The sequence below is a fragment of the Triticum aestivum genome, chromosome 4D (assembly GCF_018294505.1).
Source record: "Triticum aestivum cultivar Chinese Spring chromosome 4D, IWGSC CS RefSeq v2.1, whole genome shotgun sequence".
Taxonomy (NCBI): Eukaryota; Viridiplantae; Streptophyta; class Magnoliopsida; order Poales; family Poaceae; genus Triticum; species Triticum aestivum.
Genome location: NC_057805.1, coordinates 264,150,047 through 264,167,776, shown reverse-complemented (window position 1 = coordinate 264,167,776; position 17,730 = coordinate 264,150,047). Strand labels below are relative to the sequence as shown.

At 46.3% G+C, this 17,730-nt stretch overlaps 1 protein-coding gene across 2 annotated transcripts; it reads left to right on the top strand.

Moving 5' to 3' along the window:
• The first annotated feature begins 7,925 nt into the window (after positions 1-7,925).
• LOC123097426 (tubby-like F-box protein 6) lies at positions 7,926-16,912 on the top strand. Of its 2 annotated transcripts, none has more exons than XM_044519139.1 (6): positions 7,926-8,142; positions 9,376-9,463; positions 9,556-9,685; positions 10,168-10,347; positions 10,682-11,150; positions 16,647-16,912. In XM_044519139.1, exons 3-5 carry the CDS (start codon positions 9,639-9,641, stop codon positions 11,142-11,144), a joined length of 690 nt encoding a protein of 229 aa, XP_044375074.1. In that variant the 5' UTR covers positions 7,926-8,142; positions 9,376-9,463; positions 9,556-9,638; the 3' UTR covers positions 11,145-11,150; positions 16,647-16,912. The 2 variants fall into 2 exon arrangements, with proteins under 2 accessions (XP_044375074.1, XP_044375073.1); XM_044519138.1 differs by having other exon boundaries at positions 7,927-8,777.
• Positions 16,913-17,730: the final 818 nt, after the last annotated feature.

Below are 17,730 nucleotides of genomic sequence, written 5' to 3'. Positions count from 1 at the left end.
GCCCTTTCTCTTGCAGTCAACCTCTGAGGAAAAGGATATGTGTTGCTTAGGCGTTTAGGGCGGTAACCCGGCCCAAACCAGACTACTCCCTTTCTGCACCTTCAACAAACCACCAGTTGTAAGAATCATATAATCTTTTTATCTAAAGTTGCTTCTGTCCAAATATTCTCTGAAAGTGTGATTATTTTCTGATAGGGTGATGATCCGTTCTGGAACAAGAAACCATCACAAGACAAACCGGCGAAGCCGCAAGACAAACCAGTCAAGCCAGTTCGTCCAAAGACCAAGGTTGTTAAAAAACCTGCCAAGAAAAGGACCACTGCATCCTCTGATCTACCAGCTGATGACGATGTGGGTAATCCGGAACCAGAGGTAGAACTTGACTCTCTTGGTTCATTTTTCGTACATCTCATTGACAATGATTATTATCAGGACGACGCTGAAGGCAGTCATGCTGATGACGTAGAGGTAACCATTCTTTCCTCCAATTCAGATCCTCTGCCAACATCAAAAATCCATCAAGCAAACCAGAAAGTAAAATTTTCTCACCCCCTTGCTTACTTGGACCCAAACTTTCTTTTGAAGACGCAGCAGCACGAGGCTCGCCTCACAACCTGGCACAGCGGTCAGGTAGTTACCTCTGCCGGTTTACCGAACAGTCCGGTTCGGAAACGCCGATCAGAGGTCTCTTATCCCATTGATACTTCATGCCCCAAAGCAGGTTGTTTCCGCCAGCCTCTTAACCCGTTTGATTCAAATTATCAGGGTACTTCTCACTCATCTTCTGGCGAGTCATCGGCCACACAGCTTCCACCCCTCAAAAAAGTTCCTGGGTGAGCTATGCACGTGTCTTTATTCTTGATGTGTTACCTTTACATATTGTACTGATCCTCATGTCTATCTTTTCTCAGCGCCAAGCCGAGACCCAGCAAGAAGGCTCGGTTAAGCAAACCGGCTGATGATAATGTAGCTGTTGAACCGGAAAAAACTCCAGATCCGGAAGAAACCGATGCTGACGCCATGCTTAATGATCCACCGCCTCAAGACCATGACTTCCTTGCCGAACAAGTGCAAGTTGACACTACAAGCCATGCAGACCAGCCAACCAGCCCTGTCCGAATTGATGACAGACCGGTCAGTCCAGTTAAGGATACTGACAAACTGCCAACTCCAGTAAAGGCTGTTGATGACAAAGATGATGACATTATGATTACTGGCACTGGCCATACCGCTCCGGGCAATCCTGTCGCTTTGTCAAAGCACACTGCCAAAGATGAGCTCTCGCAATTGGCAAAGGCAAATGGAACGCCGATTTGTCAAATTATGCCCATCTGAATGCTTCTGGCTTCCTGAACCGTCTGTACACCAGCCGTGACTATGAAGCCGGTTTGGTAAATATGATGAAGGAGCGATACGAGGTAACTTCATAAGTGCTTCTCTCTTATATTTAATTGTAGCTTATCAACTCCAGTAGCCCCCAAGTGACGGTTTAAGATACCAATTTGAACCGGGACTTAGTAACAATTTCATGTTTGCAACAATCCATCTTAACTTCACTGATGTAGCCCCCAAGGGCCGGTTTAACTTTATAAAGATGAACCGGGACTTTGCAGAAGAATTCCCATATCAGCATTTAATGAGCAAATACACATTAGCCCCCAAGTGCCAAGCTTAATACTTGTATTGTGCTTCGGACTTGTAAAATTTTCTAATAAAGAGCAAATATGCATTAGCCCCTAAGTACTAAGGGCATAACTTGTTATGTGCTTGGTACTTTAAATATGCACTATCAACTCATAATATGTCGCTTTCTTACAGGCTGAGCTGAGAAAAAAGGAATCTCAAACCGCCGATCTGCAAGAAAATATCAAGTCCCAGCAGGCCGAAACTTCCAAGTCAAAAGAGGAGCTGATGAGCGCTTTAGCCGCTATGGAAAAGCTAAAGGAGAGCTTCAGCAAGGAGCGGGCGGATTGGAACACAGAGAAATCCGCTTTGCAGAAAAGAGCCGAAGACGCAGAAGCAGCTCTCAAACCGGTGGTAGACGAGCTGGCTGGTGTAAAGCGGCAAGTACATGCTATGACTGCTGCTGTGTTTGGTAAGCAAGCATCCTTGCTTTATACTTTCAACATCTCTTCCCATGTGTTGTTGTTTTACTAACGTTTATAATGATGCAGGAACTCGTATTAGCCATCTGATAGAGCAGCTGTATACCGGTGCGCAGCGGATCATCTGCACCGCTTCACACAATAAACCTCCTCCAACATTGATCAAGGACACCTTAGAAACGCTATCCATGCTGCCTGCCCGGGTTGAAGAACTAAAGAAAGCTGCGGCAAGGGCTGGTGCTCTGACCGCTCTAACCCGGGCAAAGGCGTGGGTGCCTGATCTTGATCCGGTGGACGTGGCTAAAGGCTTCCCAAGCTTAAAAGAAGACGGATCAGAATTTGGCAATGAAGATCTCTGCGCCATAAACCGGGAAGTACGTCCACTGGCTTGTCAATTGGCTGAAGAAGCTGATCTCTCGTACTATCAGGGAAGTTATGATGACAAGAACAGACGGGTTGCTGCACCAATTCCTGAAGCACAAAATCTGATCCCTCTAATCCGTAAGCACACTTATGCCCCTGATATTGAACCATCAACCCTTATAAGCGACGAAGCTATGTTCCAAGCTTTAAATGGGATCGACTGGACAACTGTTGACTTCCAGCCGCTGGGTAGAGATGAAGAAGATGAACCGGTGCAAGATGATCCGCAGCCGTCAGGTCAAGCTGATAAGCAATCATAATCCGGGGGCCGGTTTAGTCTTCCACGTGCTGCAATGCTTATTGAGAAACAATTATCCCTTTGGGCACTGAAACGCCTTGTAATAGGCTAGTTAAAACACTTGGTCTGTTATGCCTTCGTGCATATTTATCTGCAACTGATGCGTGCTAATCCGCCATGCTTAAGATATGATGTTCATAATCCATAGCTATTTATTCAAGTTGTTCCTGCAGATAAGAAGCTTAAAGCGCCCTGGCAGTTTACCACCGGGCGGGTCATGATACCCAAATATATATATATGACCAAGGTTGTAAAGGATAACCAAATATGGAAATATATGATACCTGTGACCTTTAGGCATAGTGTTGGCTGACCAACTTTGTAATGAGGGTAATAACCCTAATCCGGAGTAGAAGTAACTCCTGTTATATGATGCTGGTTTATCAGAAAACCGTTCCGGGCTGTGATAAACACCGGTTTAATCCATACTGGTGATTTTGAGTCAAAACCAGACCGGGCTGATAGTCTCCGGATTATAATTTGATCGTGTACTGACAACTTATAGTTGACATCCTAACCGGGTTGATAAACACCGGTTTAAAAAACATCACAAATCTTATGAAAACAAAGAAAACTTAGCAAAAGGCAAATGAAAACTGTTGTAGTCGAGGCTTTTCATGGGCTGCCAGGCCACTGAGTTAAACCATTTTTGCAAAGCCTTTTAAGATGGTCCTCAATCCTTAACCAATCATCGTTTTAACTTAACAAGTTCAGGGTCTTCATTTTAGAGTAACTTGTCAAAGTTCGAAGGGTCATACCAGGTTTACCTGGGCGGAGTGACTTACTTAAATAGGCAGGTTAACCCGGGGTTTTAGGTGTATACACCAGGCTTCCAAGCCATGGCTTGATAGCCTGTTACAAGTGTAGATTCTTAGTTCATTTTCGACAGCAAAGAATCCCCAAGCAACATTGTGAGCTGTGCTCAGTGGGTGCCTATGTTTGAGCTGTTGTTTTACAACACTCTCTTTGGCCCTGGATTGATGTGTCTTTGAGCCGATCAAGAGGTGTGACTGTGGTTCGGATACGACCAAGCCCCCAAGTGATGCTGTGGCATTGCGCTGATCAAGAGGTGTAGCTATGGTTCGGATACGACCAAGCCCCCAAGTGATGCCGTGGCATTGCGCCGATCAAGAGGTGTAGCTATGGTTCGGATACGACCAAGCCCCCAAGTGATGCTGTGGCATTGCGCCGATCAAGAGGTGTAGCTATGGTTCGGATACGACCAAGCCCCCAAGTGATGTTGTGGCATTGCGCCGATCAAGAGGTGTAGCTATGGTTCAGATACGACCAAGCCCCCAAGTGATGTAATATAAAGCTTTGAGAAGCTAAATTAAGGGGTAAACCGGACACCGCTTTGTAGGCTCCATGTAACCACACATGATGTAAGAAAAACAACAGATACCCCGCTTTAGCTGAGGTTCCGGTTTATTATATTGATCATAATATATACAATGTCATAATATGTACATAAGCAGAGCCTATACCTCAAGTATAGTAGGGCCGAAGATGAGCAATATTCCACGGCCGGTTGGTCTCCTCCTCCGATTTACGTGAGTCTTTGAGCTCTCGAACATCGATTAGGTAGTATGACCCGTTGTGCAGATTCTTGCTGACCACAAAGGGTCCTTCCCAAGGGGGGGATAGCTTATGCATATCCGTCTGATCCTGGATAGCCCCACGGTGGGGCGCCAACTGTCGTGGTTTTGTCACGGCAGATGTCCTAGAGAAAGGACTTAGTCGTGGAGCCATCGCTACGGGTTAGCTTAAAGGGATTAAAGCGGACAAGGGACGCAAGAGAGTTTTATACTAGTTCGGCCCCTTACGATGAAGGTAAAAGCCTACGTCTAGTTGTGATGGAATTGCCGGGGTTTCGATGACCAGGGAGCGAATACGCTTTGCCTGAGTCTCGAGTTGTTGTTTGTTGTCCTTGAACCGCCGCCGGGTCGTCCCCTTATATACATGGGTTGACGTCCGTCGATTTACAGAATCCCGAGGCCGGCTCATAATCGTGTCCGGCTCGGTCTCTGCTACTTCTATCTTACAACACAAGTTTACATATCAATGCCAGTTTATGTCTACAGGCCTTAAACCGGCTTTGGGCCCTGTGCCTTCATAAAGCGTCACCGTCTGTCTTCATGGACTTCAGATACAAATGAACTACTTATGGGGTTAACCCGGCCTCTCCTGGCCGGTTTATGCCCAGTGGTAATATCCCCAACACCCACCAAAAAATACATCAAACCCACGACCACTATGATGAACAGCATGAGCTATTCTTTAAAAATGCACACCAAAAAGACAAACATTACATGCACAATACAGTAAATTCAAACAAAAAAGAGAAACTAATAACAAGATTCAAAAACGCATCGACGCACAAAATCCAAAAAAACAACAAGAACAGACGAGCAGACGATGCTCACACGCCCAGACAATCGATTTCGCAGAAATTGATAACTAACTCCTAAAAATTAGACAAATTGTAGAGTATACGGACCGATTAAAACGAACACAATCAAAGAATTCTTACTAATAAACAACATCCGAGCATGAAAAGGTCGCATCCGACGCGAACATGAACAAACAGAGAAAGCTCGTCCGACAAATCGCTCGATTTGCAAAGATACTAGTCGCTTTTCCTGTATTTTTCGAGAGTACGCAAATTGCGTACCTTAGCTGTATAGAAGAGAGAAAACAATGTACAAGAGTTTGTGATGCATAGCCAAAGGTCACAAGCCGACCGAGGCCACGTTAAAACTCCAACTCCACACACTACGTTAACTCCTCAAAAAATGGTGTCGACTCCACGCCCTCCCGCGCTCGCCCAAGTGCGAAGTTCATCAAGAATCCTGTTCACAAGATCAGCCACCGAGATGGGTGTGGCCACCGAGCGGAAAACCCGTTCATTCCTTTGCTTCCATAGATGCCAACACACTAGCATCACCAAGCTGTCGAAAGCTTTACGTGTCTCCTTATCAAGCCAATTTCTTGTACTGCCCCACCATGACTCCAGAGTATCGCTCACCATTGGTGCTAGGGCATGGGTAGTCCTCATGCTGGAAAGAATGTTGTGCCATACTTGGCGCGAGTAGACGCACTGGATCAGAAGATGATCAATGTTATCCTCCTCCTGGCCACAAAGATAACATGGTGAGGGGTTATCCTGTAACCCATGCAGCAGCCTTCTATCGGATGTCCATATTCTATGTTGCATAGTGAGCCACATGAAAATCTTGCAGGTGAGAGGTGCCCAACACTTCCAAATCCAATGTGCATAGGTCACACTGATCACACCCTTGAAGAGCATTTGATACGCGGAGGCCGAAGTGTACACCTGCTTGGCGTTCCAGGGCCAAACAGCCTCATCCCGCTCGGTGGGAATAAGCTGCGCCGTAATAGCAATCTCCCAAAGGCTGATCAATTGAACGAGCTCGTCCGTGGAGAGCTCACCGGGGATGTCTGTGGCCCAGTGGTGGTTGAGCAATCCATCATGCACTGTCCGCTTGTTCACAGTTTGTGTACGTACTTTGCCCCAGATGCTCGGGGCAATCTCCCTGGCTGTCGCACCTCTCATCCATCTATCTTTCCAAAACAACACCTTGCGATCGTCCCCAAGTTTCCAATGAACCAAGCTGTCAAAGGCCGACTGAACTTGCGGATCCATGACCATCGAGAGTCCATGCCACGGTCTGCCTGGATCCGTGCGTCTAAGCCATTCCCAACGCAATCTTAAAGCCAAGCCTTGGCGGTTTAGGTCGAGAAGGCCAAGGCCACCTAGCTCCTTTGGCCTGCACACTCTTTGCCAGGCAACAAGACACTTCCCTCCGTGAATTTCCTCTGATCCGTCCCAAAAGAACGCTCTGCAACGCTTGTTCACTTGCTCGATAGCCCACTTGGGGCATCCGAAACGATAAGATGGTGGGTGGGGCGTGCCATCACCACTCGCTTTTCCTGTAAATCACAAAGAATAAAGATCAAATGAGATCCAGAAACAAATTAAATCATCCTGCAACACCCGATTCCACAATAAAACGCGGGCGGGCCGCCAGAAAATGAAGCAGTTCTCCCGTGAAGCATTGCAGTGCTCATCGTACAAAGGATGCAGTTTGGTTCCGTTGAGCGTGCAGTGTGGAAGTGTTATTAGAATAACTATTCTACTAATATTAGCAGAATAGACCGGCTGTATATATATATATATATATATATATATATATATATATATATATATATATATATATCATAAGATTACCTCGGGTGAAGAATAACTTATATATATAGTGTTATCTTAAACCCGCTAGCTTAATTTATAGAAGGAAACAAAATAATTTATAAATGAGTTATTCCTTAATCTTGTATTTAATAACTACTCCTTCTGTCTCATATTAACTGCCGCGAAATGGATTTATCTACATGTATTTCAGTGCTAGATACATCCATTTGAGCGTTGATCGGTTAATATGAGACAGAGGCAGTAGATATCACCAAATATATGGTGAGATGTGTCTTAATTTAGTAAGATAATGCATATAACTAAATTCGATCAACCCAAGTTTCTAGCTTACATATCTCTCTTCTCATGATATTTTCCTCACCTTCATCTCAGTATTGATCCTACATGGCATATATACTCGTATAAGATAACACATATACCATGAGCACCAACGGATTTCCGAATATACCACATACCATTGTAGGTATGGAGACGGAAAATTCTAAGTCTGCCTTGCAAATCCCATTGGCCTTTGTCAGGTGAAGGTCAAGGCGCAGTTCAAGGGGAGTCAAGCGTGAAAAAGCCCCAGCTCCAAGCCCAAAGCCGATGAGGGGCAAAGGACAGAAGAGATGAATGATGCAGCGAGTGGCCATCCTGAAATCTGCCTTGCATTGACACCGGGACAGGGTGGGTCAGTGTCTCTTGTAAAGAATAAGCGCACATTAATTAGTTTGATTAACGGAGTAGTAGCAATTACTCCTAATTGGGATGAGTGAGTGGATGGTCGGTGAGTGGATGGACGCCCACTCGAAGGAACCCTGATCCCAGCAGGAGCAGCTCTCAAACTCCATCCCATTACCCCACGCCATTATATAAGGACGCAATTAGGAGCGTCTCACCACCACCACCACCACCTATCTATCTATCGCCGTTCGCCCCACCACCTAAAAGTTCCCCGGGCACCTACCTTCCTCAATCCTCATCCCAATCCACAAAACAAAAAACTTTCGTTTCTCTATTCGAATCTTGCTTCTTCTTCTTCCCGTCATCTCCACAAAACCAAGAAAAGAATCTCTGCGAAATTGCAGCGCCCTTCATTATTCGAGGTTGGTCTGCTTCATGCTTGCTTGCTATCCCTATCTATCAGCTTTTCTCTTGGGTGGGTTGAGTGCGTTCCTTGGGCTGGCTGGATTTATTCTGGGATCCCGGGGATACATTGCCTCCTCCTTGCACCATAGCTTCTTTGCCTGCCCCTCACGCGCTCCGTTCGGTTAATCCAAAGATTCGCCATTTCTCTCTGCTCCTACATGTGAGATTCCTTTCTTTCCGGTTCAAGCTTGGCATTCGAATTCCTCATTTCTTCTTGACCGGTGTCGGAGCAAGGGGAATGTCTTTCCGGAGCCTAATTCAGGACATGAAGGACGAGTTCGGCAACATCTCGCGCCACGGTCTGCGCTCCTCCCGCTCGCACCGCGCCGCCGTCGCCGCCGGGGCCCCGCGGGTGGCCTCCGTCGTGCTAGGGCTGGCAGACGCGCTGGAAGGGACCTGCTGGGCGCAGCTGCCTCCGGAGCTCCTGCGGGAGGTGCTGGTCAGGATCGAGGACTCCCAGGGCTGCTGGCCCTCCCGACGGGACGTGGTGGCATGCGCGGGCGTCTGCCGGGCATGGAGGGGCATCATGAAGGAAGTCGTGCGCGTCCCGGAGGCGTCCGCCAAGCTCACCTTCCCTATCTCGCTCAAGCAGGTTCGCGCTCCCCCTCTTCATCACCCTCACTCACCAATGCTACCAATTACGTACGTACGTACGTATTCATTAATTAATCGTGTCATAGCTTCATTGCCGTCGTGGTATTTAGGATCATCAATCGTGGTATTTAGACTAGTATCGTGAATTACCTTAGTAAGTATAGCGGTGAGAGATGGTGATTGAATAAAATCGTACTACTACATTATGTTGCTCAAATCTTTGGGATTAAAGCAGTGAGCTATCGTTGTCATGGATGGTGCCAACCATCTGGTTTTCTTAAAGCCTTCTTGTATTGGAAACTTGTAATGTTGGTTGGATGTCTTCCTGGTCATGACTTGACTAGAGGGTTGTTGGTAAACTAAATTTGCCATGATGAAGTGATGTATAAGGAAATGTGACGAGTAAGATGAGCAAATGCCAACTTGATGTATGCTACGCATGCCTTTTATCCGCGGTGTCCGATAAGCTTAGCTTTAGATTGCAGTATCAATTGGCTTTTTTTTGTGTGTGGCTCTAGTAAGAATTTATTCCACTTCTGTCTAATATGATCTCAATACTAAATTTTGTTTGTACTAACTCCATAATTAATGTGCAGCCTGGCCCAAAGGATGGCACTCTCAAATGTTTCATAAGAAGAAACCGGACTACTCAGACGTATTATCTGTATATTGGACTCACAGAAGGTATGCTCCTTAATCATCCCCATTTTGCTGGGCGCAAGCATTGTTGCTATGCAGACTATAGTGGGTTCATGCTTACTACTTTTTGGTTGCAGCACTGGCTGATGATGGGAAGTTCTTGCTTGCTGCACGCAAATGCAGAAAGCCTACATACACAGACTACCTAATTTATCTTGATATGGGTGATATGTCAAAGGGAAGCAGCACCTATATTGGCAAGCTAAGGTGATGTTTTGAGATTTGAACTCCATTCGAAGCTATGATTTGTGCTATTTCCTTGATATTACGGGTAACCAAGATCCTTTAGTTCTATTGTAGGTTGTTTCAGCTAAATTCTAGTCTGCGTTGTTTCTTTCTTCTTTTGGAAAATCACCTTAAAGTCGTAAGAAAACAGAGTACTATTTGTTTTTCCATTTGTTGTCGTGTTAAGCTAATACTAGCGTGAAATTGTAAAAAAAAAGGTATTCTCTACTCTAGGTTCTACGCCCAGCCTCTGCATCGATTGATGCACATGGCTAACAATGAGCATCAACTGGTCTTAGTTAGTAAGATGAACACTACATATTTTTATATTCGGATAATTTGCTTGTCAGGAGCATTCGATGGAAAGTTATTCTTGGCTTTATTGTGTCTGAATTGTTTTCATGATTGATATCTAGTCCGGAATAACAACACAAAAATGACCTGACCAACTGTTTCATGAACAGGTCGAACTTTCTGGGAACAAAGTTTACCGTCTATGATGCTCATCCACCGTATGATGGAGCTATCGTCTCAAAAAGCCGGTCTGCTCGTGTGATTGGTTTGAACCAGGTCTCCCCAAGAGTTCCTGCTGGCAATTATCCAGTTTCACACATTTCTTATGAGTTGAATGTTTTGGGCTCCAGGTATGGCTATTCACACTGTTGTTCTGCTGTCTTAATTAGATCTATGTTATCGTTTTGGTATAAATACGTATAACACCTGATGGTAGCAAACTCACAGTATGTTATCTAGTAATTCTGAGTGGTTAGAATATTGGTTGTGATTATTGCAGCTGATTTTATAGGTCCGTATAAGCAAATTAGATTAAATTGACAAGGGCGTGAACATAAAAGCTACTCTATGTAACCCTTTAGATGTTAATTGGCACTGCATGGTAACATTACTGTATCAAATTCGTCGTATAAACACGTGTGATGGAAGGATATCACTCATTGTCCTGTTGCATACCTGCTGCAGAGGTCCAAGAAGGATGAACTGTGTTATGAGTTCTATCCCTGCATCAGCAGTTGAAGAGGGAGGCAAAGCTCCAACACAAACTGAATTTCCTCTTGGTAACCTCGACTCCTTCCCGTCGATTCCATTCTTCAGATCAAAATCCGCTCGGATAGACAGTGCACCCGCTCAGGCTCAGGACGAAGAGAAGCTGGTGCTGAAGAACAAGTCTCCTCGGTGGCATGAGCAGCTGCAATGTTGGTGCCTCAATTTCCGTGGGCGGGTGACGGTTGCGTCAGTGAAGAACTTTCAGCTGGTGGCTTCAGATGAGAATGGAGCAGCCGGCCAGGAGCATGACATGGTGATTCTGCAGTTTGGAAAGATAGGCAAAGACTTGTTCACCATGGACTACCGCTACCCGATATCAGCATTTCAATCATTTGCAATATGTCTGAGCAGTTTTGATACCAAAATTGCTTGTGAATGAGACAAGGTAATTATTTCTTTCCCTTTTTCCGTGTTAATAGTAGTAGTAGTAGTAGTAGCAGCTAAATTCTGATCATGGTTGATTACTGTGCTTGATATACTCGCATTAGAGTGACTTGTATCCACATGTTGATCGTCCGACATTATGTATTAAAACTGAAAGCTGAATAAAACTGTTGCTTATTGATGATTTGGTGCGGCATACAAGAGTATATAAGAGGGTACAAACCGACTTGGGGTAGGGGTACAAAACTGACTTGGACTAGAAGTCGTATACCATAATGACTACTCTAACATCCCCCCGCAGTATCAACGACAGGCTCGACGACGTTGAGACTGAAACAGATATCTTGAAACGGCTTAGTAGGCAGTGCCTTGGTGAAAATGTCAGCAAACTGAGCCGTAGAGGGAACATGAAGCACCCGAACCTGACCAAGAGCAACCTTTTCACGAACAAAATGAATATCAATCTCAATATGCTTTGTGCGTCGGTGTTGAACTGGATTGCTGGTCATGTAGACTGCTGATATGTTGTCACAGTAGACAATAGTGGCCTGCTCAATAGGCCTGTGTAGCTCGGAGAGTAACTGCCGAATCCAGATTGTATCTGCAACGGCATGTGCCACAGCGCGATACTCAGCCTCGGCCGACGAACGTGAGACTGTAACCTGTCTTTTCGAAGACCAAGAAATCAAATTGTTACCAAGAAAAACACAAAAACCGGAAGTGGACCTTCGAGTGTCAGGACAACCAGCCCAGTCTGCATCAGAGTATGCGGTAAGCGAGTTTGGAGAAGAATTATTGAGGTGGAGACCATGATTGAGAGTTCCTTTTAAATACCGAAGAATGCGTTTAACATGATTATAGTGAGGAACCCGGGGATCATGCATATAGAGACATGCTTGTTGAACAGCAAAAGAGATTTCAGGACGAGTAATGGTGAGATATTGGAGAGCACCTGTTAGGCTACGATAGAGAGTAGGATCGGAAAAGGGTTCACCGGTAGCCGAAAGTTTAAAACTAGTATCGACAGGAGTGCGAGATGATTGACAGTCAAGCATACCAGCACGATTAAGAAGATCAAGAATATACTGGCGTTGGGAAAGAAAAAGGCTGGAGGAATCTCGAACAACAGCAATGCCTAAGAAATGATGAAGGAGTCCTAGGTCAGTCATAGAAAATTCAGATCTAAGAAGAGAGACAATATGATCTAAGAACTTTTGAGAGGAGGCGGTAAGAATGATATCATCTACATAGAGAAGTAAATAGGCAGTGTCAGAAGTTTGATGATACACAAAAAGAGAGGTGTCGGAGAGAGATGGAGTGAAGCCTATTGTTTGAATGAAGGAGGAGAAGCGTTGAAACCAAGCTCGTGGGGCCTGTTTAAGACCGTAGAGAGATTTCTGAAGAAGACATACATGAGTTGGAAAGGATGGATTTTCAAAACCCAGAGGTTGCTGGCAGTAGACAGTTTCTTGAAGGGAACCATGGAGGAAAGCATTTTTAACATCAAGTTGGTGAATGGGCCATGAAGAGGAGACAGCAACACTAAGAACGGTGCGAATGGTGCTAGGTTTAACAACAGGAGAGAAGGTTTCTTCGTAATCAATTCCTTGTTGCTGAGAAAAGCCACGACAAACCCACCTGGCTTTATATCGTGAGAGGCTCCCATCGGAGTGGAACTTTTGGCGAAAAATCCATTTGCCAGAAACAATATTTGTATTGGGAGGACGAGGAACAAGTTGCCAGGTGTTGTTTTGAAGTAAAGCATTATATTCTTCTTGCATGGCAGCGGCCCAATTGGGATCAAGTAGAGCAGTTTTGTAATTCTTTGGAAGAGAAGTGAGAGATACGGAGGTATGAAGGTTTAGGCGGTCTTGGGGTTGATGAAATCCTGATTTGGCCCTAGTACGCATGCGATGATCATTAATCGGGGCTGCTGTAGGAATAGCACGAGGGGGTAAGGTGGGTACTGGTGAGTCCGGCGCAGCGGAAGAGTCGGACGAAGGAGTAGGGCTGGGTGGTGGAGTGGGAGCAGGGCTGGGTGGTGGAGTGGGAGTAGGGGCCGGGGGTGTTGGGGAGGGAGCAGGGGTCGGGGGTGTTGGGGACGTCTCGGGTGGGGTGAGTGTATGGTTGGGATTGGCTATGGTGGGTGTTAATGGTGGTGGTGATAAGTTGTGTTCGGCAGGTAGGGGAGTATATAGTTGGAAAGGACGGGGAGAGGGGGTGTTTGCGGAGCTAGGGGTGTTGGATGGTGTAGTAGTGCGTTGTGAGAAAGGAAAAATGTGCTCAGCAAACGTGACATGACGAGAGACATGAACGTGTCCGGTGTGAAGGTCGAGACAGCGATAGCCTTTGTGCTCGTCAGAGAAGCCGAGAAAAGCACATGGGATAGAGCGTGGTGACAATTTATTTGCAGAAGTGGCGTAGGCATTGGGAAAACAGAGACAGCCGAAAACACGAACCGCGGAGTAGTCGGGGTGGGAAAGAAAGAGGGAATAATAGGGAGTAGTGTTGGGTTTAGTTTTAGAAGGTCGAATATTTAGAAGGAAGGTGGCCATGTGTAGGGCTTCAGCCCAAAACTTGGGAGGCATAGATGATTGAATGAGGAGAGTGCGAACTATATCATTGAGGGTGCGAAGAGAGCGTTCTGCTTTACCATTTTGAGGGGAGGTGTAGGGACATGAGAACCTAAGCAGGATGCCATGTTGTAAGAAGAAAGTACGATTTTTAATGTTATCAAACTCGCGACCATTGTCACATTGGATAAAGCGAATTGGGAGGAAGAAGTGAACAGACACATAGCGTTGAAAATTAAGGAAAAGAGAATGGACCTCGGATTTGTTGCGTAGAGGAAAAGTCCAGACAAAGTGGGTGAAATCATCTAGGATAACAAGGTAGTATTTAAAACCCGAAACACTTGCAATGGGAGAGGTCCATAAATCACAATGTATTAATTCAAAGGGATAAGTGCTACAAGAACTAGAGGAACTAAAGGGAAGACGCACATGTTTGCCTAATTGACAAGACTCGCAAAACACAGAATTATGAGAGTCCCTATTACATGGTATGGTAAATTCACTAAGCATAGAAGCTAAGACGGCGGGGTTGGGATGGCCCAAGCGACGATGCCAGAGATCGACGGAGGCCAGCATGGATGTTGGAGGGGTGGCGGCAGGAACTCCATTAAGAGAATAAAGATCACCGGAGCTATTGAAGCGAGCGATCTCGGCCTTGGTCAGGTAATCCTTCACAGATAAACCAAAAGGGTCAAATTCAGCCGAAACTAGATTGTCGCAAGTAAATTGGCGAACAGAGATAAGATTTTTAATGAGGGCGGGTGCAACTAGAACATCGCGAAGTAAAAGAGGTTTGGTGGAAGAGGGAAGTTGAGCCTGACCAATACAATATATAGGAATAGATGATCCATCTCCAAGGATAATGGAAGGGAAAGGAGATTTAGTGCAAGAAGATAACCAATTAGATGCAGGCATATGACTAGAGGCCCCTGAATCAAAGATCCAATCCGTACCTGAGTTTCCTTGTGCAGCAAAGTTATTCATGGCCTGGAGAAAGGCAGCTTGATCCCAGCTCGGCGTCGCAGGTGAGGGTGGCGTCGGAAGCAGTGCCGGCGGATACGATGGTGAAGGCAGTAGGGCCGGCTGGGGAGTGTAGTAGGCATTGGCCGGCTGTGGTGGGGTGGCGTCGGGAGCAGGGCCGGCTGAGGTGTGTAGTAGGCACCGCCGTCGGTGCTGTAATGACCATAAGGAGCATACGTCGGGGCGGCGTGATAGGCATTGGCCGGCTGTCGGGGGTTGAGAACCCCGGAAGCACCAGTAGGCGGCCGAAGGCCGGGTTGCCAGGCACCTGAGTATGCCGGCGGAGCACCGAGGGTGGACGGAGCGCACCAGGCATGGGCCATGCTTGAACAAGCCCCGTCCAAGGATCATGAGGAGGCGGCCATGCAACCGCAGATGGAGCACTGGTGGGTGGTGCAGGACTCGGTGCTGGTGATGTCGGACCGGGCGGCCTGTAGATAGGGTTTTTGCCGCGGTAGTTCGGACTAGGACGCCAGCCTGGGGGCGGTTGAACAGATGACGATGCGGACGACCCGGCGGCAGGAGCCGGCCTGGAAGGCGGCGCTGGTGTAGACGACAGAGGAGGACGAGCCGCAACATGAAAGACCTTGGGGCGAGAGTCCTTGCGAGCTTGTGTTTCCGCCGCGAGTTGTAGCAAGGAACGAACTTCAGCAAAGGTAAGAGGGGGCTGTATCATCGGTATGAACGAGGCTTGCTTGTCAAAGTCTTCGCTGAGGCCGACGACGACGATATTGATTAGCTGTGAGTCGCTAACTGTATCGCCGAGTTCGCGGAGCTCATCACCAATGGTCTTAACGCGCTGGCAGAACAGGTTCACCAGGGCGTCTCCTTGCACCATATTGCGAAGCTCGGTGTGGAGAGCGTTTTCCGAGCGTCGGTGTTGCTTTGGAAGAGCTGACGGAGGGAGTGCCAGATGTTGGCAGCGATGGCGCCGTCGTGATCGAGCATGTTGAAGATCTCGGTGGTGATGCGGGTGTAGAACCACTGGACGATCGCGAGATCGTCTTTCAACCATTGCGGATCGTCGGGGCGGGGAAGACAGTTGGCGGCGACATGCGAGCGCAGGTTGCAGCGGCCGAGGTGGAGATCGAAGAGATGTCTCCAATGGTAGTAGTTGTGGGCGGCGAGATCAAGAACTATCGTGATGTAGGGGCTGACGTCGGAGATTGTGTCAGCAAGAGATATTGGTGCGGCGAGGATGGGTGCAGGGTAGTTTTGTGGAGCTATGGTGAGGGCCGAGAGAGAAGCGGCCGCAGCGTTGGCAGCCTTGGCGATGAGTGCGGCCCGGCGCTCGAAGTAGCCGGGCGGCGACGGTGGCGTTGGCGGAGCCATACCCTAAACCCTGGGACCGGTATCTGATACCATGAAAGCTGAATAAACTGTTGCTTATTGATGATTTGGTGCGGCATAAAAGAGTATATAAGAGGGTACCAACCGACTTGGGGTAGGGGTACAAAACTGACTTGGACTAGAAGTCGTATACCATAATGACTACTCTAACAAAAACGCTTCATATTGGCTCCTTAGATTCCAGGGACAGTAGGATGGTGAAAGTTGGACAAGATCCAGCATTTTGATTGGCTGTTGGGTGTTGGGGTCTCTAACCTGCATGTGTCTGCTGCCTATATTATCCAATTCCAACCGATCTTGTAGAAAAATAATATCCAGTTCCAGCTGGGCTCTCCTGCTGACAGGGTTAGGTCCAAATTTGATGCTGACACTTGACGCGTGCGTGTTTGCCATTGTCTAATATACTCCATGCTGTGTAAGCTAGTGTAGCATGCAGTTTCTTACGTTAAACTTGTGTGGTTAACCCATGTGTGGGTTTTAGTTTTCATTTGGATGAAGAAATCCTTGGGCCTCATGCATGTATGTAATGTATATATGTATGTATATACCTGCAGGTGCTGGGGAAAATCTTGGCAGCTGGAAGGAGGGAGGAAAACTGAAGCACAAGTATTGGGTAGACCGTGGCCTCAAGTTTATCCAGTGGTGTATATATATATAATATAATATAGCTATCTCTCTATCTAGTTTATTTTCCTAAAACCTAGACTCTGTATATCTATCCCCACTTCACAGTGATGCAGACTTGTTTGTGTGGCATTGCCAAACCTGATGAGTTTATTTATGTACTCCATCCACATGGAAGGAGCAACGTTGCAACTCCGCAGCTCCGGAGGGAGGGATAGCCGTATTATTTTACTCCCTCCGTCCCTAAATATTTATCTCTCTAAAGATTTCAACAAGTGACTACATACGGAGCAAAATAAATGAATCTACATTTTAAAATATGTCTATACATATCTCTCTAAAGATTTCAACAAGTGACTACATACGGAGCAAAATAAGTGAATCTATACTTTAAAATATGTCTATACATCCGTATGTGGTAGTCTATGTGAAATCTTTAAAAAGACAAATATTTAGAAACAAAGGGAGTAAAACATAATGGTTCTTATTTATGCATGTCACAAAGTAAAGTCGCCTGGGCTTGGGCATTTTTGATCTGCGGAGCTGTCCGACAAAAAATATTACTTTTCAACCGTATCTTTTTCCTTTTTCTTTTTAAAAAAGAAGGATGATCCTAGCTTCTGCATCAAAACGATGCATGCAGCCATATTATTAAGCAAAGTATGTAACGAAGTCTGATGTTCAAAAACGGCACACCAACAGAGCATAACAAAAAGGAAAATAAAAGATGCCCATTGGATCTTGCTCCTTCTTCCTCGTCTCGTCGCCATTAACCATAATCCTACCTGCTAACATCGATCGGTTAACAAACCATGTTTGACCACCATGGCTCGCTTCAATTTCTACCTCACCTAAGCCCATTAACCCTTCAATACCGCCAAGCTGCCATAAACCCTTCTTCGCTTCAAGGGCCCCATGGATTTTCTTCCAACTTCGATTTCGTATGTGGACGACACATGCACCAACAAGTCTCACGTCCCTCTGCCCAGTCGATTAACTAGACAAGACTTCTCG